Raw genomic sequence first — 26,509 nt, 5'->3', positions numbered from 1 at the left:
GCCAGCAGCAAAGGCACTCTCATAATCTGCTTCCATGTCATGTGAGACATAACTGCCGATATGTACATAAGCTTCTGACTTAAACTGACTCCTCTGCTCAGGAGTGTTGGACTTTCTCCCCTTGCAGGACCAGCCCAGAAGGCTATCAGTTAACTTCCCAGAAGGCATATCAGTTAACTTCCCAGAACTGCTCTAGCAAAACCTTGCTTTTGCACTTGTGAAAGGTGCAATTTTCAAACGTTCCCCGTCTTGCAGATAAATCTGGACTGCACCAGTCAAGGCACAGTGAAAAGGACAAGAAGCTGTTTCTGTCAACTACTACACTAACAGAAGAACACATCCTTGTTTTCCTCGAAGCAATTTTAATTCAGCTTTCTTCTTATGATAATTTATACCTGCACATCTTCCCTGCTAGATGTCACAAACCTCCAAACCCAGCAATCTCTCCAATGATCTCTCCCTGCAGAGAGAGCCCAGGAGCCTGGGGGAAGGTGCGGTCCCATGGTACACGATTGCAGCAGAGATAAGCTCAGAAAGGAAATGCACCTTTTGCTCTGCTCCTGGCATTGCTGCCAAGAACGACCCAGCCCTTCCCTGGAGTGCACACTGACTCAGGGGCCCAGCTGAGCTGACACAGCCCGACATCACTGCATTCCATGCATTCATCAAACTGCCTCTCCAAAAGCCCGCACAGAAACGCTCAAGGAGACCTAGAACTGGAGAAGAGTTCCCCTAACTTGCTCCTCATGGCTCAGTGTCTCCTTGTACACGGCTTGAAGTCTCTCTGAGACACAGGGAGAGAAACAAGAGCACCGCAGTGGCTCCAAAGCATCCTTCCATCCTCCTTGTGTACAGGATGAAAAAAGGCCACGCAAGGAGATAAGTGAAGGAAAGGAAGAAGAGGAAGGAAAGGAACCCTAACTTATAGATTTGCAGCTCACTGCTGTCTGACTTCAGTGCCCAGCCCTATGGCCAAGACCCTTGTGAGTTCGCCCTCTCTTACCTCTCACTGTTTTCTGCTGTTTAAAATAGCTGATCTCTTCCTGTTCTTCCTTCGGTGAGGGCACAGAGAGACTCCCTCCCCTTTACACTGCTGCTTAACACTGTAAGACTGGGTCATGCCCAATGCTGGACACATCACAGTCAGAGCACTTTACTGCAGGTCACAACAGTAGCTTGTGAGGAAGGTGTAAACGAATGCAGGGAGAGACCTGCCCCCCATTACAACTCATGCTAACTTACGCACACACAGAGTGAATATCTTGCATGAATAAGAACCGCTTTCCCTGCTCCTACCTAGAGAACACCCCGAGAGTTTCTTCCCCACAACAGTAACCAATGCTGCCCTGAAAACCCTTAAGCCAGTATTTAACCCTGCACCGAGAGCGCTCCTACCCCCCGCAATGCCCGCCCTCCCCCGGGCAGGGAGCTGCCCGCCTGCCCGCCGCCGGCCCTCGCACACCGGAACCGCCTTCGGGCCTTCGCGCTTCCCAACCGGGAGGGAAGGCGCGGGCTGAGAAAGGCCTGAGAAGCGGCGGCCCCGCCGCGGGGCAGCCGTGACCGCCCGACCCCTACGCCCCGCTCGGGCCCCCCCGCCACCCCATTCATTCCCGGTGACCTCCAGGCGCCCGCCGCCGCGCCGCACTCACCGCCGCGCTGGGGGCGGGCGGCGGCGGCGGGGTGCGGGAGCCGGGCCCCGGCGGGCAGAGGCGCGGCAGGGAGCCGAGCGGCGGCGCCCGGCGGGAGGAGGCGCCGCACCGCCACCACCAGCGCAAGGCCATGGTGTCCCCCTGCCCCGCCGCGCCAGCACCGCCTTCCGGCACCGCCGCGACCCGGACGCGGAAGCCTGGCGCCGCCACCACCCTCTAGCAGGGGTACTGCGAGGATATCCGGGCGAGGGTGGGGGCCTTCGCCTTGCCGTTCCTCAAGTCACCCCCCCGCCCCCTCGGGGCGCCGAGCGCGGCTCAGGGCCTGACGGGGGGAAGGCGCCACCTGGCAGGGTAGGGTAGGGTAGGGCAGGGCAGGGCAGGGCAGGGCAGGGCCCGGCCCGGCCCGGCCCGGCCCGGCCCGGCCCGGCCCCCGCCCCCGGCTGCAGGCCAGGGCTTGGGCCGCCGCCGCCGCCGTTCACCGGGGATCCGGCTCTGCCAGCCTGCCTGGCGGGCGTGTCGGGGCGGCCCGCCCGGTCCCGGCCCAGCCGGTGCAGGGAGAGCTGCTTCCGCCGCAGCTGCTTTGCCCGTCCCGCTCGGAGGAGACACCAGCTCTCCGTGAAATCGCTGTGAACATGAGAGAGGACGGCTTTTCCTGAGGGGAGGGAGACTTCAAGCCGGTTTCTTATGTGACTTGGTGAAGGCAAGGTTCGGGGGACATGTGGTGGCCCGTCTGGCTGGCGTGGGCCTGTGGGGCCGGGGCTGAGCGCCCGACCCCGCTCTGTGCCTCCTGCGGGCTCTGCCGGGCTCCGCTCGGCCCCAACGCCTCGCACCCTGAGCCGGGTCAGTGCCAGCGGGGCACGGCTGACCTCTGCGCATGGCCCCTCTCCTCCGAAAGCCTCCTAGGTACACCCTGCCCTGCCCTGCCCTGCCCCGCCCCGCCCCGCCCCAGTGCTTTCGTACACCCTGCCCTGCCCCGGTGCTTTTGCTTGGTGGGTTGTAGCAGCCACTAAAGCAGTAACTAAGTGAAGACTTTACATGCACAGTCAAATACTACTTTTAAAAGTAAAACTAGATTGGCCGTAAGGAGCGCTTTTTCTTTTTCTTTTTTCGTATTAGTAATTTATCGTAATGGAGAGACATGCGAGTCACTATTATGTGTTAATGCAAAATTGATAACCTGACACCTGATTTGAAGTACACAAAGTGGTATAGCTCTCAGGCATACAGAATTGCCTGTAATAATAAAGGTAATTTATGTGGTAACATTACAGAAATAATTTCTTCGGGTGATGCAATTACTTGCGAGCATTAAGAAAAAATACTGATCAATCTTGTGGCAGCTGGCTATAACAGGATTTGTCATTAGAGGTATTGAGAAACATGGCTAGCAGCAAGTCTCCAGAGATGCTAACTAACTTACAATTTTTACAAAACAGTGACTATGAGGTACTGGGATTTTATAGTTAACATGAAATCGTAAGATTGTTGCAAGCAAAAATCCATAAAGATGTTAAAACACACAGTATTAATCCAGTGTTTTAAAACAATATTTGTTCTCTGTTACCATGGATCAGGGTGCGGAGTAGCTCTGAAGAAAGAATGAAGCACATCTTTTGAGTACATATGCTATGCTACAGAAAGAAATGCATCTTCTGACCCTCTCATTCGCTGTTTACTTAGAGAAGACTTCAAGCTGGTTTCTTAGGTTACTTGGTGATCATCACTGCATATGGACTGTATACCACAGTTACTGGTGCACAGTGACTTCATCTGTTGCACTACATCGTTCAGCTGTGAGGGTAGCTGAACTTTTCTGTCTCATGCAAATAACTTTTAGGGTTGAATATAATTGAGTGCAATATAAAACTGCCCTGAGACTGTTCTAATCACAGTTGATTGAAACTATGCTTAAATATGTTTTAGATCTTAAAACTGGCATGCTCTACCAGTTTCTCTAGCTGCAGAATTCAATCCTTCTTTTCAAAAATCCCAAACAGAATACAATCCTAAATTTATTTGGGCTTGCTTTTCATGCAGGTTTAATATACATTGTGGTAAAGAGTGGATTTTTAATTATTTCTGAAGCATTTGGATTGGATGTAAGAGGAAAGGTATTGAGAATGGTTAATTGTTTTTTTAAAAAACATTTCTTGTGTATTTCTTGTGTATAGATCCCTTTCCAATTGATGTGATCCAGGAAAATTATGTCCGTAATGTGAGAAACTGTGTTTTTTCGATTGTCTATCCTACACCTTTTAAATCTAGAGTTCGTCTTGTAGCTGTTTCAAAGGTTGGCTATTATTTTTTTGTTCCTGTCTAATTAGTAGAGATTGTTAATACATGCACTTAAGTATATTTTAATATTCATATGCTATTTATTGTGAAAGCATCCTATCAATATATACTTTAAAAAAATAGAACATGTAAAACGTACTGCGAGATGTCTTTTAGTAACAAAACCAGTGGAGAAAACACATTCATTACCATTGAAAATTTGATGATACTTAAGTACCACCTGTATTTTTTTTTCCTCCAGGCAGTTCTTGAAAATATTTTGGATCTTGATTTATCTGTCAAAGGAACATCTGATTTTCTTCAGTTCGTCAGTGGTGGGAAAGTGATATTTGGATCTATTCCATTAGCCCATAGATATGGGGGTCATCAGGTAACTGTAACACTAATTCTTCCAGGTGGAATTATGTAGATCTTTTCATGTGAATTATACCTTGATAATACCTGTAAGTGTATGAGTATATACCTATATGAACGCTTATGAACACTTTCTTTGTGGATTTGTTCTTCATAAGGGGCTGCAGATGGAAGAGAACTATAGTATTCTTTCACTGTACCGTGTCTGCTTTCTCTGCTTCTGTTTATGTGAGAAGCAAATTATCTTTTTAAATTCTGTTAGCTGCGGAGTCTGCTTAGCACCCCTGCACCCTGACAAGCTCTGATTCGTGATAGGTATTATCAGCTCAGAATGAAGAAGGACAGAGCCTCACTGAGTTCAGCAATACCATGATTACTAAGAGTTAAGTTTCATTGACATGAGTAAGATTAGTCATGGAAAAGAATAGTAGAATTTTATTTGTAATTTGCAATTAAAAAAATAAATTACAAGCTGTGTCAGTTTAAAGGCTCATTATACAAAAGAGACCAGGCGGTAGCTGTACGTCGTAGCTGGAAGGTAGAGAAAAAAAATGGGGATTACTGGCATGATTTTTTCTCTGTGGTTTTCTGATTCATATTGGTGTGAGTGTGAAAATACAGCTTTAGGGATCAATATCTTAATGACTACCTGAGCAAATGTGTCATTATATTGTGTAGATCACAGAGAACCTACATGTAATTTGTACTGTTTAAAATATAACTGCTATAAATGATAGAAGAAAATAACTTGATTTTCATTTTTGTCAGTTTGGTAGCTGGGCAGGTCAGCTGGGTGATGGAAGAGCCCACTTGATCGGAATATATACAAACAGGTGTGACTTTTTTTTAAGTGACTGATTCAAGTCTATATTCTATTTAGCTGATCTGTGCATAGCCTGAGGTGTACTGCTAGAAATGCTAATGATATTTTTGCAGGCATGGTGAGAGGTGGGAACTACAGTTAAAGGGGTCAGGAAAGACCCCATACTCCAGGTAAGTTGCAGTTAATCTATGTACACCAAAACTGGATGTTTTCTTTTTGAAATTTACTTTGATTTTATGACCTGTTCCTTATTTCTGTTCTCCATAGGAATGGCGATGGAAGAGCTGTGCTTCGCTCTTCTGTGAGAGAATTTTTGTGTAGTGAAGCTATTCACTATCTTGGAATTCCTACAAGCAGAGCTGCTAGGTATTTTTCTTTTCTTTTTCGCAACATCCTAGTTTACAGGTAATTCGGTGACTGAGTTTCACTGAGCATCAATAAAGCAGGACAATTAGTTTCCAAGAGGACAGATCTGTCTTTTCATATGTATGCAATCAGAACAAAATATATCCCTCTAGTTTCATAGATTTTTGGATAAAACTTTCCAGTAATAATGAGCTCCAGCAATGAATCCATTCATTTTTGTCTTTGGTATGCCTCTTTAAGGCATACCGTACTACTTTGTTTAAATACAATATTGTGTACTGTCTGTGTCTTGCAGTGAACAGCTGTTGTTCACTTGTAAGACTGTCTTAACTGAACTATCTTAATTTGAAATCTGGTTCATTTTGTAAAGAAAGTAAAAAGTGGAAGTGATATTGAGTGATTGTATCTGACACTAACTCCCCTCTCTAGCTTTTATGATACTGCAATCAAGAGTTTCTTCTCTTTAAAAAAAATAAAATTGTTCTCTCCTTTGTTGCTCACCAAAAGACTTGCAAAAACAGCAGGACTAGATTCCTGCCCTGTAAATAATAATACCTTTAGTGTATGTGGATAATTGATGAGTCTATTAATACATTTTACATGATTAATAAATGAGTCTTTGATTACACTAAACATTTGGATGGATTTTTCTAGAATGAAGCCAAGCAGGAAAATCTTTAAAGTGGCCATTTCTGTATTGTCATAGTCACCTAGATGCAATTTTTAAGATTGGTAGGAAAAATTGTCAGTCAGATGAATAGACATTAATATTGGAGGTAGTACTGAATGTAAGTAATTGCTCTCTATTCCTTATTCGTGCAAACACCCCTTGAGCAGAGAGGGAGATTTTGTAAAAAAATAATTAAAAGTAATTCTGTTTGAACCAAAGACTACTAATACATTCACTCATTTGTATGTTTTTCTCAGACTTAAGTAAACTGAATGTTTCAGATGATTGTGTTTAAAATGTCAAGTTTTCATTTTGTGTTCCAAGTGGTCTCATGTCTGTACTCCAGCATTTCAGGCTTTAAAAAAAGTAAATGTTCTGCAGAAAAGGCCTGTACTCAGCTGCCACATGGCTAGGTGTCTGTATTTGCCAAGTGTCTGCAGATCTCTCTAGTGTTAATTCTAACACAGTTGCTCTGCTGAAGTGCAGTGTATGTAAATGACATTTTTGATGGTTTATTCACTGACTTCACCTTGGGACCCTTTGCTGTTGGCTGTTAACGCAGAACTTTAAATCTGTCTGAATACCAGCAGGAAAGCATCTGGCAAGGTTATAGCGTTTCTTTGCTGTCATCTCAACAAATTGTTCAGTGCAAAACCAATATGAAATTACTCCTGAACTGTGCACAAATTCTATTGAGTACACAGTGTGCTTTAGTTCTCTGTTGGCAAATTGGTTAAATGCCTGGCTCTCTTAACTGCTGTACAAGCTCTCCAAACTGTTCGCAAGACTTTATTTGGAAAAAACCCAGCTGATATCCATATTCTTCCCAATGGGGAGCTGTTGCACTGAGGCTGGTGGGATGCACTTACAGAGGTCCTGTCAAGTCTTGGCAGAAGTGTGAGAAAAGCCTTACAGCTTATCCCAGAACACCCAGTGGGTTGGTTTGCTCTATTAATTTTAAGTACTGTGTTCCCAATGGGGTGCTACAGTTTATGACTGTACTGCCAGATAAAGAACACTTCTTCATATGGTACCATTTTAGTTACATACTGGGACTGCTAGTTAGCAATGTTATGCTTTAGGTCCAAAAAGTGAGCCAATATTCATAGTTTTCAGAGTGGCCTTTACTTGCATGAGGCTTAATGTTCATGCAAAACAGCAAGCAGAACACTTGGGAGTGTAAAGTCCAGCCCTTCAGCTAGAGCCAGGGGTAGGGAGGGATATAATCTGTCCATCCTTCTGTGAGTGCTGTTCCAGCTTCTCTGGTGTAAGAGCAATTTCAGTGCTCCATTTCCTGCGGTTGAGTGTATGTCTGGTCTCCTGCTGCTTTCTCTCAAGTAATGGTACTTACCAACTACTGGGACCATTTGAAAACTATTTTTATAGTGGGAACATAGGTATCTTTATGTGGCTGCTCCACTATCTGGCCAGCTCTTAAGTGTTGCTTATCCATTAACTTGTATTGGTAACTAACCAAATGTTCATGCCCCAATGGATTTTTTGTCAGTAATCAGAGAAGTGCTGGTATTCTGTAGGAATTTTGCAGGGAGCCTGCTAAGTTACATAGTCAAAAAGAAACAACCCTTCTAGTAGAGGTCTGTTCAAAACAGTAAAATTTAATAGCATTATTATTCTGACTCCTCTCCCCTAGTGCTCTGATGCACACACTATTTCATTAGTCTCAGGTTCATTCCCTGGTTTTGGATATTTTTGGTTTTCATGAAGGATTAACTTTTTCATCTTCCATCTCATTTATGTCAGGATTCTTTGTACTTACTCCTACAGACATACCAATCATATATGATTGTTTCCAAAAGAGTCTTTTTTTGAAAAAAAATCCTAATGTTGCTTGTATCAGTACAGCTCCAGTACCGGGAGCAGATTCATTTCTGGATACTTTTTCCCTCCTCCTAGAACAATTCACTGCCTGTTCTTTGCAGTTAACAGAGAACACTCAGTTTGGATAACTACTAGATACCTTCAAAAATACAGAATATAATAATAATTTAGTTTCAAAGCCACAGGTACTGTTGAAAGCAACTGCAATGTGTAAGAATTCAGACAAATAATTCATTTTCATGATTTTTTTGTACATATTTATGTTTATAAGCATACCCCACATTTTTGGTCCAACTAAATTCTTGCTAAAATTTTGATGCTAAAAGTATGCAAAACCAGAATCTAGTGTACTCTGAAAATTTAACACTTGGGAGTTGTTTTAACTCTGTGACTGGCTTCAGTCGTATTTATCGATGGAATATTAGGTTTGTCTCTTGTCCTTTTCTATGTACCTCCAAGGAAAGTTTGGTTCTGTCTTCTGTGCAGTCTTCAACTACCTAATAGATAGCAGCTATAAGCAGCTGCATTAAATTTCAAATAGCATGCCACCCAATTATTTTGAATAGAAGAATGTTTTCCAGTTACCAGCAAGCAAAGATAAAGAAGAATTATACAAAATGAGCTAAATCTTCCTGCTGCTAGGTTTGAACAAGAAGTCTTCTGTGCCTATCGAGGGGACAACACCTCTTTCAGAAGATAGCACCAAGCATTACTTCTGCTGGATTGTCAGTGTAATCTCAGTTGCTTCGGAGAGGAAACTTCCTACACATTAACCTTAGAGGAATATGGTGCCCTTGCATAGTTTGTTGTGAGGATTGATTCCATTTTATTTTTCCTGATATAACAGAAAATACAGTGAAATTAGATATTTTATTTTGTAAAATGGAAAATACAGTGAAATTAGATATTTTATTTTGTAAAATGAATGTAAGTTGTGAAATATTTTAGAGCAAGCAAAGTTGTTCCAAGCACTCACAAATCTCAATATTTGGATAAACATGAAAATTGATAGGATCTGCAGAATTTTAAGGCAAGTTAATTTTAAGGCAAATGAGAGGAAGAGATTGTTTTTCAAAATCCAAGTACAAGTAGCAGCGAAGAAGAAAGGGCTAATTACAATGTGTCATCAAAATTATGCCTTTTTCTGCGTGTTGATACTGTTTGAAGAGTTCCTGATTGCGAAGGGTCCGAGATCTGTCACGAAGTTCCTGAGACAAGAGTTTTGGCTCACGTAAAGGGCAGCCTCTATCTGATGCAACAATTTGGTCACTAATTTCTCTGTCCTTCTAATTTCACTGTTGTCCTCAGGGAAATGGTGACTTACTTATTGTTACCATCACACTAATCAGTCACTGAGCTTCCAAATGAATTCAATACTTTTTTTTTAATGCAGCCCCCTCCCCAAGAACAATGTAAGTAATGCAAGTTGGACAACATTGTATAAATACAAAATAAACACATCTTGCTAATGAAGCTTGGTAAGCCTTGGCTTACTGTTTGCCTGTGTCGTTTGTAAATATAAAGCTATACCAACAAAAAGATCTTTCTTTTTATGAAAGAAATAAAGTTATATAAAATATGACTTGATCTTCATGTAAATTATTTTTCCTGAGATAACTTTTTAATGTTCATTTCTTATTTGTTACAGCTTAGTTGTAAGTGATGATGATGTGTGGAGAGACCAGTTTTACAATGGAAATATCAAGAAAGAAAGAGGTAATGAACACATTTCAAAATAGTAAGTTGTAACACTGTAACCTAATTCTCCATTGCAAAAATGAACTTTAATATGTCCTAGATGTGTAATAAAAAGTACTAAATAGGCTTAATTTCATTTATTAAGATATAAAACCTTTCCTGAGAAAATCAGTCTGAAACATAAGTTAGTTAAAGAAATGAAGCCCTATGAACAGATCTGCTATGATTGTGGCATATGTGTTGTAGGGGTATAATTTTTATTTTCATATGGCATTACAAAAATGATATTGAAAACTAGGGAATCTTTCCATTGTTCTGATAGCAGTACTAGGATGGTGAGAAGGCTACTGTGGCTGTGCCCTTGCTGCATCATCTACACCTGCTCTGAAAAAGAGTGAGATGGCACAGCATGGGGAAAAACGTATTTATGTTGGTTCTTTCTTTGTTGCTGGCATCTTTGGAGTAATTCTAATATTAATGCAGTGCTGGAATTTTGCCTGTGTTTGCTGGTATAGCAAATTAAGCTTTATCATTAAAATATTATGTGTAGTAAAGTAATATTATACATATTAATCTGTTACGCGTTGAGCATGCTTATAAAAATACCAGTTTAACTATGCATATATAAATTCTGCGTCTATAGAAACAACACATGATGGCTTTTACTGTGGGATTATTTTATTTTGCTGATACTCTGTTTACATTTAAACACATGTGTCTATATTTAAGGTGCAATAGTGCTACGCCTTGCCAAATCATGGTTTCGTATAGGATCCTTAGAAATCTTAGCTCATTCTGGGGAACTGGACTTAAAAAGGTTTGAATTTAATCTTCATAGTAACTATATTAGTTTTCTTAACAATCAAATATATATTAGAATGCACATATATAGTTGGAATTTAGACATAAATTATTTAGAAAGGAAGATTGCATAATTTAGAAAGATAACCTGCTATTTTTCTACAAGCATACGAAAGATTTTACCTCATAACAGTAAAACCTTCTAGATGTTTTTCAAGGCCTGGATCTTACAAAATGAGGAAGGTTTTATAGCTAAAATAGTTCTGGTAACTAAGCACTAGGGAAGAGTTGTTTGTTTTGGAAAGATTTGTAAATTTAGAGTATAAGTTCCTACATTTCTCATAGTTTCTGTGAAGCTAAATTAACAGAAATGTGAAATAAATCACTAGCCTAAGTATGTTGTATAAAGCATGTTCTCCAGAAACATGCAGAACCAGAGAAGTATACTAGGTAAGAAATAATTGCACAGTTTTAAGTCTCTTAGCAATATTAATTTGTGTGTGTTATTAGCTTGAAGTGGAATGACAAATTTTTAGTCCTACTGTAAATACTTAAAAGTTGGTCATTTCTCCTCAGCAGCAATGTAGTGGTTGATAATCACTTGCAATAGAAGTTGTTCTGGGGTGCTTAAAAATGAGCAAGAGCTCATAGCAGCAGTTCTATATTGTAGTAACTGATAATTCAATTTAACTTCCCACATGACTCTACTCTGTCTTTCTTTCCTTCCTTTTTCTTGAAATCTCACAGCAGATTTTTGTTGCAAAACTGAAAGACTCAATTAAGCAACTGATTATAAATTTTGGTTTGGATTTTTTTTTTTTTTTTGGTTAAAGTATTTGTGACCTATTGGATTTAAGGGGCATGTAAAGATCTCTTGTAGTCATGCAGGACAGACAACTCCTTCCTGCCTGTTTTGGAAGGGGCCTCTGAAAGAATGGCTAAGAGCAGGCCAAGGCTAGTGCAACTGTCTGTGCTTCCTCCTCAGAGAAGGTCCTCCTGAAAGAGGGTGTCCTGGAGCAACCAGCTAGAATTCAGAGGCGATAGGCTGGACACCCCTGTAGGGTCAGGTTGCTAGGTACTCTGATAAAATTGTCACAGTTTGAGGAGAGTTCAGTGATTTGCTCCAACGACCTGATTAGAAGGTAAAATGTAGATATTTGTGTGCACAGCCACACAGCCCTTACCCAGGTCCACCCCTTGCCCAGGCTGCCTACCCCGCATGTAGATGGTGCTTATATCTTCCTGTGCCAGTGGTCCTGTCTGGCTGTGATCACAAGAGGGTCCTACAGGGAGCTCCTAAATGTGCTAAATGCCAGCCATTCTACTTTAAAGCTTTAGCTCTGCAAAGATATGCATCTGACAGACATTGCAGTTTTTAATGCATCTATCCCAATTTCCTGAGCCTATCTTGTAGGACTATGCAGCACTGTTTTGGGAATGGCCAGTTACTATGGCAAGTAACCATACTTCATAAGAGTTCAGCCATAAAATTTTCTTTGTGAGAATTCTGATGCAGAATTATTCCTTATAATAATATACTTTATTTTGGATATGCAAACTTTTTTTTTCCTAAAAATGTTATATTACTGCGTGCAAAACTAGATCCTGGTGTGCTCTGGAAGTTTAACACATGGGAATAATTTTAACTCTACGTGGCAGTCTCCAGTCATATTTATGACTGGAACCTTAGGTTTTATCTCTGAGCATTTGGAAGGGCTTAATCCAAGACTCACTGGAATAAATAGATTGAGTTTTCTAATAACTCTTTGCAGCAAGTTGTAGATCAGCATTTAGCTGGTTGAAAACAGGAATTTTGAATGATTAGTTCTAAAAGTACCAGTTTTGTTTAAAGAATTCTGCCTCTCATATTACAGAAGATTGCTTGACTTTATCATCCAGGAACACTTTCCATCGATAGCCATGAATGATTCAAATAGATATCTGGTAAGTCTTTTTTAAAGGTTATCTTTATTTTCCACAAGCATGTGAACAAAAATTGTACAAAGCTTTCCAAAGTTTCAAGTTTTAAAAGATTTAAAAACTTGAAGTAAGCTTCCAGGTGTTATTAGCGAAAGTTTGTTAATTCTTTTCAGTAAAAACTACTTCTTGAAGTTTTTTTTCTCAAAGTCAAATATGAACATTCTTCACCACTTTTCATTATGGAAATGTTTATTGGGAAGCTTCCATTTTCTGTTACTTTTTCTCTTACTGCTCAGATTTTAAGTGAGCAGTGGTCATGAAGTGATGAATTATGCTTTTTCTAGTATAAATGTAGTATATATAGTATGTACTAGTATATACACTGGTATATATAGTATCTTTGTTTCTTTTTTTGACTTTTTAATTTCTTTTAGGGCATCTGTATGTACTTATTTAACTATAGTCTTTGCTGAATAAGGTTATTGTGCAGTCACATCATTTATGATGTGAATGAAAAGTTGTGACAGAGATATACATTTACAAATAGAATGTATGACATATTTCTAAAGTGAATCAAATGTTTATCTTATTTATTGTACTCCATATTTTTGATTCAGAGGACTTGAAGTAAAAGATGTATTCGATTTTAGGAATTTTTCTCTACAGTCGTATCAGAGACTGCAAATCTGATTGCATTGTGGATGTCTGTGGGGTTTGCACATGGTAAGCTGCAGTAGATGGCATTGGCTTTACAAAAGTTACTCTTTATAGTCATATACTTAAAGATGGCTTTTATTTGTCACTTCGTTCTTCAGTGCTTCTGATGTCTTCACCTATAGCTGTATCTGTTATGCATTAATATACCATTTTTTTCATAACAGACTTAGGAGCACTTTCTGATCTTTCAAAGCATGACTGTATCTGACAGAAGCAAGAATATGGGAGAAAGAATACAGGAGCAAGAATTCTCAGAACTATTCTAATAGTCTGATGTACAAAGACCATGTATTGATGTCATATATGAATTTAATTGCTCTGAATTTGATGCATCTACATAAAAACCTGACCTTTTATAGTGTATAGGATACAGTGCTGTCCACCTGTGTTTCAGATTAGTATTACGAAAAATGAAATAGCATTGTCTTGCTAATAGAGCACCAAGTCAACTTGCAAGGAAGCAGCTAATGACCAGTTTGCAAGCTGCTGTTTCGACACCACGTAGCACTGAAATGAAAAGGAAACAGTGCCACCTAGGTATAGAAACCAGATGCAAGATAATGTAGCACACAGTTTATCATTTTCATACTTAAAATGCATGCCAGGACAAGAGTAAGAGAGACAAGTTTGTTTTCTAGAGTCTTGATTTCTGAAAGGTAACTGCTCCAGAGTTCTTTAGATCCAGTGGATCTATTTCACAGCAAAATTTCTAGAGACTACAAGGTTCAGGTGGAATTTTAACTTTGTTTCTCCTTGTTGTTTAACTGTAGGTGTGTGCAATACAGATAACTTCAGTTTATTATCCATAACAATAGATTATGATCCATTTGGATTTATGGACTCCTATGACCCAAGTGAGTGTAGCACTTGTTTTTAAATATAATTTTTTACTTAAAATAAATTCTTTATATTAATCTATGTAGTTTCTGTGTGCATGAAAACTCTTAACATTATTAGCAGAAAAATTCCAAATGCGTATTGTTTGAAGAGTTTTAGGGAAAAAAATATTACCAGAGGCCAGTTCTATGATACACTATACAGGTTGTGTTTCACAGAATCACAGAATGTTAGGGATTGGAAGGGACCTCGAAAGATCATCTAGTCCAATCCCCCTGCCGGGGCAGGATTGCCTAGACCATATCACACAGGAACGCATCCAGGCGGGTTTTGAATGTCTCCAGAGAAGGAGACTCCACAACCTCTCTGGGCAGCCCGTTCCAGTGTTCGGTCACCCTCACCGTAAAGAAGTTTTTCCTCATATTTAAGTGGAACCTCCTGTGTTCCAGCTTGCACCCATTGCCCCTTGTCCTGTCAAGGGATGTCACTGAGAAGAGCCTGGCTCCATCCTCTTGACACTTGCCCTTTACATATTTATAAACATTAATGAGGTCACCCCTCAGTCTCCTCTTCTCCAAGCTAAAGAGACCCAGCTCCCTCAGCCTCTCCTCATAAGGCAGATGTTCCACTCCCTTAATCATCTTCGTGGCTCTGCGCTGGACTCTCTCTAGCAGTTCCCTGTCCTTCTTGAACTGAGGGGCCCAGAACTGGACACAATACTCCAGATGCGGCCTCACCAGGGCAGAGTAGAGGGGGAGGAGAACCTCTCTCGACCTGCTAACCACACCCCTTCTAATACACCCCAGGATGCCATTGGCCTTCTTGGCCACAAGGGCACACTGCTGGCTCATGGTCATCCTGCTGTCCACTAGGACCCCCAGGTCCCTTTCCCCTACGCTGGTCTCCAACAACTCTGTCCCCAACTTGTACTCATACATGGGGTTGTTCTTGCCCAGATGCAGGACTCTACACTTGCCCTTGTTATATTTCATTAAATTTCTCCCCGCCCAACTCTCCAGCCTGTCCAGGTCCCTCTGAATGGCTGCGCAGCCTTCCGGCGCATCAGCCACTCCTCCCAGTTTTGTGTCATCAGCGAACTTGCTGACAGTGCACTCTAATCCCTCATTCAAGTCATTAATTAATATATTGAATAGTACTGGTCCCAGTACCGACCCTTGCAGGACTCCGCTAGACACAGACCTCCAACTGGACTCTGTCCCATTGACCACCACTCTCTGGCTTCTTTCCTTCAGCCAGTTCACAATCCACCTCACTACCCGATCATCCAGACCACACTTCCCCAGTTTAGCTGCGAGGATGCTGTGGGAGACCGTGTCAAACGCTTTACTGAAATTGAGACAGACCACATCCACAGCTTTACCATCATCTATCCACCAGGTTATGTCCTCATAAAAGGCTATCAGGTTGGTTGAGCATGACTTCCCCTTGGTGAAGCCATGCTGAGTGCCCCTAATGATCCCCCTATCCTTGATGTGCCTAGAGACAGCACCAAGGACAAGTTGTTCCATCACCTTTCCAGGGATGGAGGTGAGGCTGACCAGTCTATAGTTACCCGGGTCCTCCTTCTTGCCCTTTTTGAAGACTGGAGTGACATTCGCTTTCCTCCAGTCCTCAGGCACCTCTCCCGTTGCCCACAACTTAGCAAAGATGATGGAGAGTGGCCTAGCAATGACTTCCGCCAGCTCCCTCAGCACCCGCGGGTGCATCCCATCAGGGCCCATGGATTTATGGATGTCCAGATTGCTTAATTGGTCCCTGACCCAGCCCTCATCTACCAAGACAGATTCCTCCTCTATCCTGACTTCTTCTGAGGCCTCAGGGGTCCGGGGCTCCTCAGGACAGCCTCCAGCAGTATAGACAGAGGCAAAGAAGGCATTCAGTAACTCCGCCTTCTTTTTATCCTCTGTCTCCAGGACCCCCACCTCATTCATCAGTGGGCCTACATTGCCTCTAGTGTTGGCTTTACCTGCAATGTATTTGAAGAAGCCCTTTCTGTTGTCCTTGACCTCTCTTGCAAGGTTTAATTCCAAGGCCAAAGTTGGCCCTCCTGAAGTCCAGGGTTGTGATTTTGCTAGCTATTCTGTTCCTGCTACATGAGATCCTGAACTCTACCATCTCATGGTCACTACAACCAAGGCTGCCCTCAACCTTCACCTCTTCAACCAGACCCTCCTTGTTAGTGAGGATAAGATCCAGCAGCGCTCCTCTCCTAGTTGGCTCATCTACCATTTGCATCAGAAAGTTATCATCAACGCACTGGAGGAACCTCCTGGACTGAGGATGGCTGGCTGAGTAGGCCTCCCAGCAAATATCAGGGTAGTTGAAATCCCCTATGACAACCAGGCCCTGTAATTGCGAGACTGCTCTCAGCTGCCTGTAGAAGGCCTCATCACCCTCCTCATCCTGATCCAGTGGCCTGTAATAGACACCCACAACAGTATTCACCCCTGCCAGCCTGCCCCTTGATTCGCACCCACAAACTCTCAACTCGCTCCTGATCCGCCCCTGGACAGAACTCAATACATTCTAGCTGCTCACTCACATAAAGAGTAACTCCACCACCTCTCCTTAGCGGCCTGTCTTTCCTGAACAGGACATAGCCATCCATTACCACATTCCAGTCATGCGAGGCGTCCCACCAAGTCTGTAATTGCCACTAGATCATAGCCCCCCGACCGAACACGGATTTCCAACTCCTCCTGTTTATTCCCCATTCTGCGCGCATTGGTGTACAGGCATTTCAGGGAGCGAGCTGGGCACACCGATTTCATCCCAGATTCACCCCCTGAATTCACCCCAGGGGGATGGGAGGCCTCCTGGTCTACCTCAACACTAGAGCGTTGCCCCAGTGGTGCAAGCCCAGCTACCACCCCATCCCCCTTTGAATCTAGTTTAAAGCTCTCCGAATGAGCCCTGCTAATTCCTGTCCCAGAACCCTTTTGCCCCTACGACATAAACCTTTCCCATGTATCACTGTCACGCCTGTTGTCTTATAAAACCAGCCATTATCAAAGAACCCAAAGCCCTGCCTATAGCACCAGTCTCGTAGCCAGGCATTAATAGAGAGAATCCTCCTATTCCATCCCACGTCATCACCTGAAAATGGAAGGAGGGAGGAGAAAACAACTTGTGCCCCAGACTCTTTCACCAACCGTCCTAGGGCCTTGTAGTCTTTCTTCATCCCCCTCAGACTATGGGATGCAGCTTCTTCCCCACCTGTCTGGAAGATCAGCAGGGGGTAGTAGTCTGTGGCCTTCACCAGGTTGGGGAGTTGCCTGGTGATATCCCTGATTTGGGCTCCAGGCAGGCTGCAGACCTCCCTGTGATGGGGGTCAGCTCTGCATATTGGGCCCTCAGATCCCTTTAGGAAGGAGTCTCCAACCACTAAAACTCTTCTCTTCTTCCTTGTGGAGGAGGTAGCTATAGGCCCGTCAGGTTTTTCTGACTGTGGTGGGACCTCTGATATAGGTTGCCTCTCCACCACATCCCCATTGGACCGGCTGTATTCCATTAGGGCTTCATATCTATTGCTCAGAGGCACCTGTGGAGGCAAGGTAGGCAAGGAGGGCACTCGCCTTTTGCCATGGCCATAGACTTGCCTCCACTCACTCCTCTCCTCTAGGTTATCCTCTAGGTTTCAAGTGCTGAAAGTCTTGTTAATGAAATATTACTATTAAAACCATTTTCATGAAAATCTTTCTATTTGAATTTCATCAATTGAATAGATGCCACAACAGAACCTAGAAAACTAAGAATTGCGTATTGCTGTAAGCAGACAAAAGCAAAAGTTGGTAGACAGTAACTTTGCATGCATCTTGCTCTAGCTTTATAGTCACAGCAACTAATTATGTGTTGGAAGAAAACAAATCAAACCTACCCATTTGTCCTGGTTTTGTGGGGATAAAATTTATAGAATCACTTTTCTGTTATATTTAGTTTCAGTTTGTGGCCAGCTGTGGTATGGTGATCAAGGCCATTAGCAGTGAAAGCCAGGGCAGCTGACCCAGGCTGGCCCGCAGGTGTGTTCTGTAACATTAACGTCAGGTTCACTATAAAAGGGAAAGCTTGCTGTGGAAGGGTGAGGCTCTTTTTGTTCTGCTCTCTTCTCCTCTCCCATTGTTGTCTATGGAGTGACTTGCCACCACTCTGTGGGCTAAGTATAATTTTGTGTGTTTTGTATTAGTATTGATATTGGCTTTCTTATTTATTACATCTGTTTAAATTTTAACCCATGAGACTCCCTCCTTTTCCCAATTCCCTTTCTCGGTCGGGGAAGGGACATTGGGTGATAGAACAACTGCTTATTGTTTAGCCCCAGGTGCGGGCTAAATGAGGACACCATTCATGGCAACCTTTCTTTGAAAGTATGAACTAGTCTGTCTGGGATTGATAGATATGGGTCCAGTATGTACATAAATGCATATTATTGATTGTTGTTTGGAGGTTGCATCTGAGTAAGCTTCAGAACCAGCAGTGGTTATCTCACTATCTGTTTTCATGAGACTGTAGACTCAAATTAAGGAAATCTCATGAGACTAAATGTCATATTGTTTCTACTGTATTGAAAAAACAGGGCTTTTCTGGTTTTAGTTCTTTCTCTATATGGTGGGTTGACCTCAGCCAGCAATTAAAGACCCACCAGGCACTCGTTCACTCCCCCCCTGCTGTGGGCTGGGTTGAGAGAATAGGAAGAGCAAAGATGAGAAATAGCTCATGGGTCAAGATAAAGACAGTTGAATAAGTGAAGGGGAAACAAAGGCAGGGGGGATGACAACATACACTAAAAAGGGATGTGAAGGCAATCACTCACCACCTCCCACCAGCAGACTGATGCCCAGTCAGTCCCCAAGCAACAACTCCCTTGAAAAAACTACCCCCGGTTCTTATTGCTGAGCATGACATTATATGGTATGGGTTATCCCTTTGGTCAATTGGGGTCAGCTGTCCCAGCTGTGTCCCCTCCCAGCCCCTTGCCACCCCTAGCCTAACATGCTGAGGTTGCAGAGTGAGAACAGAGAAGGCCTTGATGCTGTGCAAGCGCTGCTCAGCAATAACTAAAACATTGGTGTGTTATCAATCAACACTGTTTTAGTCACAAGTCTAAAACACAGCACCGTACAGGTTGCTATGAAGGAAAATTAACTCCATCCCAGCCAGAGCCAGTACACCCCAGAACCAGGTGAAATGCTTTAGAGTTAAAATTCAGATTTGAACCAATCATCACCAGATCTGACAGATGGGTCACAGGTCTCCTCCTTAATGCTCCAGGACTCAGGCAATGCTGCGTGCATTGATCAGCTTATCTGCATTATCAGCTTATCTGCATTTGATCTGAGCAAGGGAGTTCATACTGCATCCATTCAGAGACTGGTGCTGTAGATATGCATGCATTTTACTTCTGGATACCTGTAACTTACGTAGCAGATCTCTATTGTCTCCCAAATAATGGATTTGCATACTGGAACATGTTAGCCCTAATTTTTATGTGAATACATAAAGCTTGCTTGTACAACTGAAACAAATCTTGCTTACGTGGCCTATTTATTTAAATATATGCTTATACTTGTTATTTCTCAAAAAATGCTTATCAATCCTGAATCTAGTTGTATAGTTGTTTTCTTAGTCTGTGTGCTAAATAGCGCTATATGTAGTAAAAACATTAAGACATTGGTTTTAGTGTAAAAATGGTCTTTTTCTGTTTAAACATCTGAATTTATTTTGTATCTTGAAGTAGGAAAATGTTACTTGTGACATATGGGATCTTGTCTGTGAAGGATGAAGATTTGCAAGTAATAGATCTTGAGTTAATACACTGTAAATAAGTATCCTTGTGATCTGATTTTAAATATTTAGTAACTTTAGGGCTTTTATTGTTTTGCTGTGTAAGTGTAAAAATGAATGCACTTCAATATTTTAACATTGATTGTTTAATTACTCTGTTGTGGAAAAGTAATGTTTTGTTTTAAACAGATTTTGTTCCAAACACATCTGATGATGAAAGGAAGTATAAAATAGGAAACCAGGCAAATGTTGGGCTGTTTAATCTGAGCAAGCTGTTACAAGCTCTAAAACCTTTATTGGATCCCAGGCAAAAGCAGCTGTAAGTAATCCTTAAAATGTCTTAACACTTAAAAGAACTAGTGAGCGGGGAGACCCTCTAATCACCATATGCATAGGAAAGAAAGGGATTAGCTTTTAAAATCTCTTTTTTTAAGTGGAAATTGATTCTGAATTAATTATTGGCCAGAATAAGGTGCAGGGAGGGGAGAAAGATTTTCATTGGTCATAAATAATAGCAAAATATGACTAGATGTTGTGTGGTCCATTCTCCTTTCCATAAGGTAGGACCTTGGCCTGTAGTTTTCTTATTGTAAGTTTGTCTAGCTTGTTCTTTAAGATGCTTACTTATGAAGACTATACATGCTCCTGAAGTAATGAGGTAGTATTTTGATATCCTATTGTAAAGATTCCTAATATGAATCTTCTTTTATGTGTTTTAAACTCATGACTTCTCAATATGAAAAGGAAGAACATTGTATTTTTCTTCTTTGCAGCAGTTATTTGTGTATTTGAAGCCTGTTAAAGTGTTTCACATCAGTCTTTTTCCCACTGCAGTTCCCAGTATATTCAGAATATCAATGTTTGTGAGTTATCAGACAAAAGAACTTTTCATTATTTAGTGTACAGTGGGATTGTACCCACAGTAGTACTGTAGTTCTATAGAATTTGACATTTCTTTTGTCTTTGCAGAGCTTCCTAGATTTTGGAGGGATATGGTGAGCGCTATTACATCCGGTATGCAGTTCCAGACCTCAAACCTTGTAGTCACAACACTATAAATTATATTATGTGACAATTTCCTTACTTTGTTACTATGTTCAGTTTCACAGAACTATTCAAAACAAAATTGGGTCTTCTTGGGAACAATGAGGATGATAACTATTTGATTGCTTTCCTCCTAAAAGTGAGTTTGCTTTGCTAATTTTGTTGGCAAACATCTGGACTGATACCCCATACTTTAAAAACTCTAATAGAAGTATCTTTTTTCACTAGCTTATGGAAGATACAAAGGCTGATTTTACAATGACATTTCGACAGCTCAGTGAAATTACTGAAAACCAGTTAAAGGAGCTCCATATTTCTGAGGTATTAATTAATACAAGCACCTAATTTTAGGAATATGTAATATAAAATGAATAAATCAGGTTGGATATAACCTTGGTGTAATAGAGAATGTCTCAAGCCATGATTTGCCTGGGAACCGTGTCATTGTAGCATTATTAAGGGACAGGGAGACTAATATATCTGTGTCATGCTACCACTCCATGTTAAGCCTTTGTCTAGTAATGCAGGATACATTAACAAAGAGTGATGATGAAAGATACATTAATGAAGAGTGCTGAAGTAAAATTTTCAGCCTCTGGTACAAGTCTGATATGAGTAGTCACAAATATTCATATACAGGCGGGAATGTGATTTTCTTCACATTTAAGATGGGTCTGCTAGGAAGAACTTTCCTTCCTCCCCCCTGCCCCCTTTTTTTTTTTTTTTTTTTTTTTGTTTTGCTTAAGAATACCTTCTGATAGTATTTTGTAAGACACAAATGAAGTTGAACAGGGCTCATAAGGAAAATTTCAACCTCAGGTCGATCAAACTATTCCTAACGTGGGTTTACCAGGTGACCTAAACATCTGCTCTCAGGCCCATCAGCTTGTCTCGGTATCTAATGACAAGTGAGATCCCATCTCATCATAAACTCTTGCTAGAATCTCAGTCCATAGTGGCCTCTGCCTGCCCTTGGGCACAAGATTCGTTCTAAATGTAGCTTAAAGCATAGGAATACATTTTGTCATTGTGTCCTGCTCAGCCTGCTATCCCATCCTGTGTTACTGCTAACTCAGCCTAAACTTATTCTTCAGGACCAAGTATAATCACAAAAGAGACGAGAGATTAAAATAAAAGAGATAAACTTCTAACCTGGATATAGTGCAGTCTTTAGAAGTGGAAATATGGCTGAAATGTTTGAACTGGAGTGAGATGCTAGGCAAATAATAATTGGATAAAAGTGTGGAGAGGAAACTTTGAAAAGAAAGTTTTTAAGTACCTGATCTGGAAAGGAAAACAGGGAGCCTTTTTGCAAGAGCCAAAAGGATTTTTTTTCTTTTTTCCTTTAATACAGTGCCTTTTCCACATGTGGAATGTTGTTCACTTTGCCTGGGAAACTTCACTACCTTTCCGTAACTTATGATTTATTTCTGTTTGTCTTTGAATCGAATTTAAAATGAGAGCAGGTCGACTTACAAGGTTGTTCTAGGGAGCAGAACGACTGTGTAAAACACAGAATGAAAATGAGGAGTTACTGTTTCTTTTTCCAGTTGTGTCCTAGGTGATTAAGTGATTTTGACCAAATTCTCTGTTTTTCCTTGTTTTCTTCTGTTAAGTAAGAGGCCTAACCTGACCTTTTCTATGAGCTTGAAGCCATTAATAGTTAAAAAGTTGAGATTTTCTAGTGGTAAGCAACAAAAATACAAAGAGCGGTAGCTGTGGAATTAGTCATTTGTGCAGAGCGGGTGATAAGAGGATGGGTATGTTTGTAAGATAAGGTATTTTTCTCATAGAATACACGGTATTTTTCCATTTCTTAGTGGCCTACGTGCGACAGGAAGAACAGAAGCCACCCTCAAGCAATATGGAGCCACTCCCAGACTACACTCCACTGCAGTAGTGGCATTTATGGCAATTCTTTCTCCCACTTTGAAGGTGCAGGCTGAGGAACTAACAATCGTGGTGTAGTTGTGACCCTGCTACTACACCAAGGGTCATTTGCAGCCTTCACTTGGTAGCGGCTGACTTTTTTTTTTTCACAAAATGAAAAGATTTAGCCCACAAGTTCTGAGTCCCAAAACTGATGTGGTTAAGCAGATACAATTTTGTGCTGGTAAAAAGTTTTTAAAGACATTTTTTTTATATTAAAGTAATTTCACCTGCTGTTCATTCACACACTAAAAATACTTTGTCAGCAGCAAAGTAAGTTCTCATACTGGTTTGTAGATCACTTATGCTTTTTTCAGCTGCACACCAAAATTGACCTAAAAATGCCAGAACCCTTTGGGAACACTGCGGGAGTCCTTACAGTTAGTAGTAATTGGAAACATTCTGGAATTCCTCCTAAAGCAGCCTAACCCTGCACATCTTTGAACAAATGCTTGGCTCCCACACTCACCTGTTATCCACCTGCTTGACTCTCAACTTTTAGTCAGTTCTGTAATTTTAACTAATTTTTATACTCAAATGTTGTTTTCATTATATTTTTTGACTCCCATTCCTCTAAAAAAACACAGATGTTATCAAAACTTTGTTTTGTTCTTGCTTTTAATTTCCCTTACTTAACTTTTGCCCATTTTTTGCTTGTATATCTGCTGTTTACCTCCTTCTATCTATGTCCATTTCTTTCTAATCTGTTCTTTCTTTGAAGTTCATTTGTCATTTGTGAGCTTTGGCTACTTTCTCTCAACCAAGCAATATGAAGCAGCTGTTAGCTCAGTGTAGTCAGCCAGGGAAGCCTAGCTGGTGGTTGTTATCCAACACTGAAGGCAGCAACCCAAAGCTCTCGTTTCTCTCCGTTTGCCTTTTCCAAGTTCTGTCTCCTCTCCCTTCTTCCTCTCCTACTGTCTCTGTTATTGTCCTCAGTCTTCTCCTATCTCTGTAGCCTTAAGTTTCCCTTTTTCTCCACACCTTATCTTTTTTTATCAATATGTTTTCCTTATTCCACAATTTTGGGGTAAAAAAAAAAAGTCTCTACAAATAGATGTGATCCAGGTACAAAACCCAGAAGAGAGTAAAGCCTGTAGTTATGTAGCCTAAAAAATAAAATAGGTCAGACATAAGCCAAGGAAAAATAGGGGTGAAAGTGCTGGAGATGTTTAGGTAGAATTAGCCATAACAGAGATGGATTAATATGGATGTATCGTGCTAGCAAAAAGAAATAACTTAAATACAGAGGAAAATATATTAGTAGAATTTCTGGGGAGAAAATTCCTTGAAGGGTCATAATATGTTTCCCTCTTATATTCTTGTAATATTTGTTTGCTTACTTTGGTTTTTGCTTAACAGGAACAAAATTCTGATTACCCACCATTAGCTGTTTTTTTCTGTTTAGGAGTTCTGGGCTCTCCAGGATCTGGGTAAACACAAGTTATTTTCAGAATGGGTTACTATGTACCTCTTGAGATTAAAACGGTAGGTCTGATGCAGTTTCAAGTGTAAAAATAACACCACATGTGTATTTGCCAGAAGCAGGCAACTTTAATCTGCAATGATTTTCCATAATCTTTAGTGGGTCTGATAAACTGGCCCAGCCATGGTTTGATATTCCTCTTCTGTCTTTATGGCTCTACATTATGCTAGATTCCATAATAATTACTATTGTAGTTCTGTTTTGACACACAGGTACATATAAATGACATGGGAGGAGTGGTCTGTATTTTTTGTCCTTCATTGAACAACTGATCAGATTTCTTTGGTTAATAATTTTTGTTAAAAATACCACTCCTACAGATTCAATCCAAGAATCTGAAAGTCAGGCTTTGCAAATACATTGGAATGAATAGTATTTCATTACTGGTAATACCTATATTTTTTACTATGTAATAATACTGCTTTAGGATGACGGGGGATGGAAGTTGAACACTTGTGAATACACAGACTGTGTTTAGAAACTGCTGGTGTTGCATAGATAGGGACATGCGTGTTAGAACTTCCTACTAATTCTTTTGTCTTAAATCAATAAAGAATGTAACTTGTTTTTCTTAGTCATATATGGTATGTATGGCTGATAGTAGTGAAAAGAAGTACATATCGAGTACCTGGAAATTTTAGTCAGTAAATACAATTCTTAGGGGAAAAAAATCAATACAAGATACAAAACCTACCAGAAAGCGTGCAGTTTTTTCCAAGTCTAATCATTCTTAGAGATTCACACCTGCTTCCACTGAACACAAAAGCAGAACACTTAATGATTTTAATGAAAGTCAAATAAAATATTTCTATAAATAAGCATAACCTTCATTTGCTAAAGCACTTTCTTTTTTTCTTCTTTTGGTTTTTCATATACAGTAACAAGGGTGATTCAGACACCAAGAGAAGAACAAGAATGACAAGTGAGTAAAACAATCCAAAGGAATTCATGTGCTTGGAGATGGCAACTGTCTATTTACATAGGTTTCTTTAGTGTTAAGTTATTTTTCCTTTTGAGAAGAAATAAAATGTACTGTTTTTCTGAAGAGGAGAAACTCTCATTACACTGCTGCAAATCTTGTAATACTATACATTCACTGTGGCTATCTCTGGTTTTACCCATTCTTGTGATTAGAATCTAGCCACATGTGTATGGCTAGACCTGTGAATATATCTGAACTTTTCACATAAGTTAAATGTTCAAGAAGGTCCTTGGCTACAATGAGGTTCGCTTCCTCCTTAGGGATCTTCCCTTTCCCCTCCTTCAAATAAAAAAAAAATCCGTAATTTAATTGTCCATGTTTATGAAGAAATTGGTCTGGCCCAAACCCCTTCTGTTGTCAACACAGTTGTAGTCGTATAAGCTAAGTGAGGCCTAAGAGTGCAAGGTCATGGAAATGCACCACAACTGCTAGTCCAAGTTGCTCTTCTCTAGATTCTGCTGGTTTTGAATGACAGAGCACGTGTCTGTTCATATTTCGGGTGACTGAAATCACAAGTGATGAAGACCTCATGAAGAAGGCTTTTCCTATCAGTATCCACAAAGGCTGCTCTGGCCTGTGTCACACCATATGTGAAAACAGACGTTGAAACAATCCAACTCAGCTGTCCAGCAGTGGTCTATTCCATATCAATCCTCATTTACCTAGTTGTTTATTTTTCTTCCCTTTATTTTTTGTTTACCTTTCCATAGTTCTTTTTTTCTCTTAATTTTTTTTTACCCCCTTTTTTACAATTTCCATTTGGGGGTTCAGGAGTTGCCAGGCCTCCAGGTTGTTCCATGTTTTGGTGCTCGTGGACTTGATTAATTTTTTTCCCCTTTTGATTGTCTTTAAGAACTTAAGATTGGCCCGTGAGAACATGGGTGTATGTATCTTGTCATGTCTCAAGTGGGGCGTCACATTAGTGTCTTGAAATGATGGACATGCTCTGGCTGCTCCCCAAGTTTTAACTCTTCATTGTAGGGTGTAACTCTTCATTCAAAGTAGGGTGGTCTCTGAAAGGGCCCCTAGGATTTGATTTCCTTGTGAGAGATGCCCTTTCTCTTCTGCCCTATCTGCTTTGCCTGAGTGCAGGCAACATCTTTTCCTTGATCTGTACTTCCTTCCTTTAGCAGTCTGTGAATATGTTGGTTTACATTGCCTAGAAGAACATTGTTCTTCCCCAGTGATGAACCTCTGATAATATCAGGAAAGATTCTGGTAGGCATCCTGTACTGGCTCAACGGACTAAGATTTGTCTGCATGTTCAAATATGTCCAAATCCTTTCTGCATGTTATAAAG

General features: G+C 41.0%; 2 protein-coding genes across 3 annotated transcripts in view; one reads left to right on the top strand and one right to left on the bottom strand.

The window, feature by feature from the left end:
• Positions 1-1,805, bottom strand: part of PDSS1 (decaprenyl diphosphate synthase subunit 1) — a 37,446-nt gene extending 35,641 nt beyond the window's left edge. For both annotated transcript variants that reach the window (XM_068404442.1, XM_068404441.1), the window contains exon 1: positions 1,650-1,805. In XM_068404442.1, the coding sequence (XP_068260543.1) occupies positions 1,650-1,781 (132 nt within the window). In that variant the 5' untranslated portion in view covers positions 1,782-1,805. The remainder of the gene's footprint in view (positions 1-1,649) is intronic.
• A 295-nt stretch (positions 1,806-2,100) lies between these two features.
• Positions 2,101-26,509, top strand: part of LOC137665628 (protein adenylyltransferase SelO-like) — a 29,375-nt gene continuing 4,966 nt past the window's right edge. The window contains 17 exon segments of the mRNA XM_068404895.1: positions 2,101-2,552; positions 3,821-3,939; positions 4,186-4,314; positions 5,067-5,131; positions 5,235-5,291; positions 5,389-5,487; positions 9,645-9,712; positions 10,424-10,511; positions 12,370-12,439; positions 13,066-13,138; positions 13,903-13,986; positions 19,961-20,090; positions 20,741-20,785; positions 20,873-20,954; positions 21,044-21,136; positions 24,150-24,229; positions 25,106-25,149. Coding sequence (XP_068260996.1) covers positions 2,366-2,552; positions 3,821-3,939; positions 4,186-4,314; positions 5,067-5,131; positions 5,235-5,291; positions 5,389-5,487; positions 9,645-9,712; positions 10,424-10,511; positions 12,370-12,439; positions 13,066-13,138; positions 13,903-13,986; positions 19,961-20,090; positions 20,741-20,785; positions 20,873-20,954; positions 21,044-21,136; positions 24,150-24,229; positions 25,106-25,149 — 1,513 coding nt within the window. The 5' untranslated portion in view covers positions 2,101-2,365.

Source organism: Nyctibius grandis, chromosome 7 (genome assembly GCF_013368605.1).
Source record: "Nyctibius grandis isolate bNycGra1 chromosome 7, bNycGra1.pri, whole genome shotgun sequence".
In the NCBI taxonomy this organism is placed as follows: Eukaryota; Metazoa; Chordata; class Aves; order Nyctibiiformes; family Nyctibiidae; genus Nyctibius; species Nyctibius grandis.
Note: the sequence above shows the minus strand (reverse complement) of the source record. Positions and strands in the feature narration are given on the sequence as shown.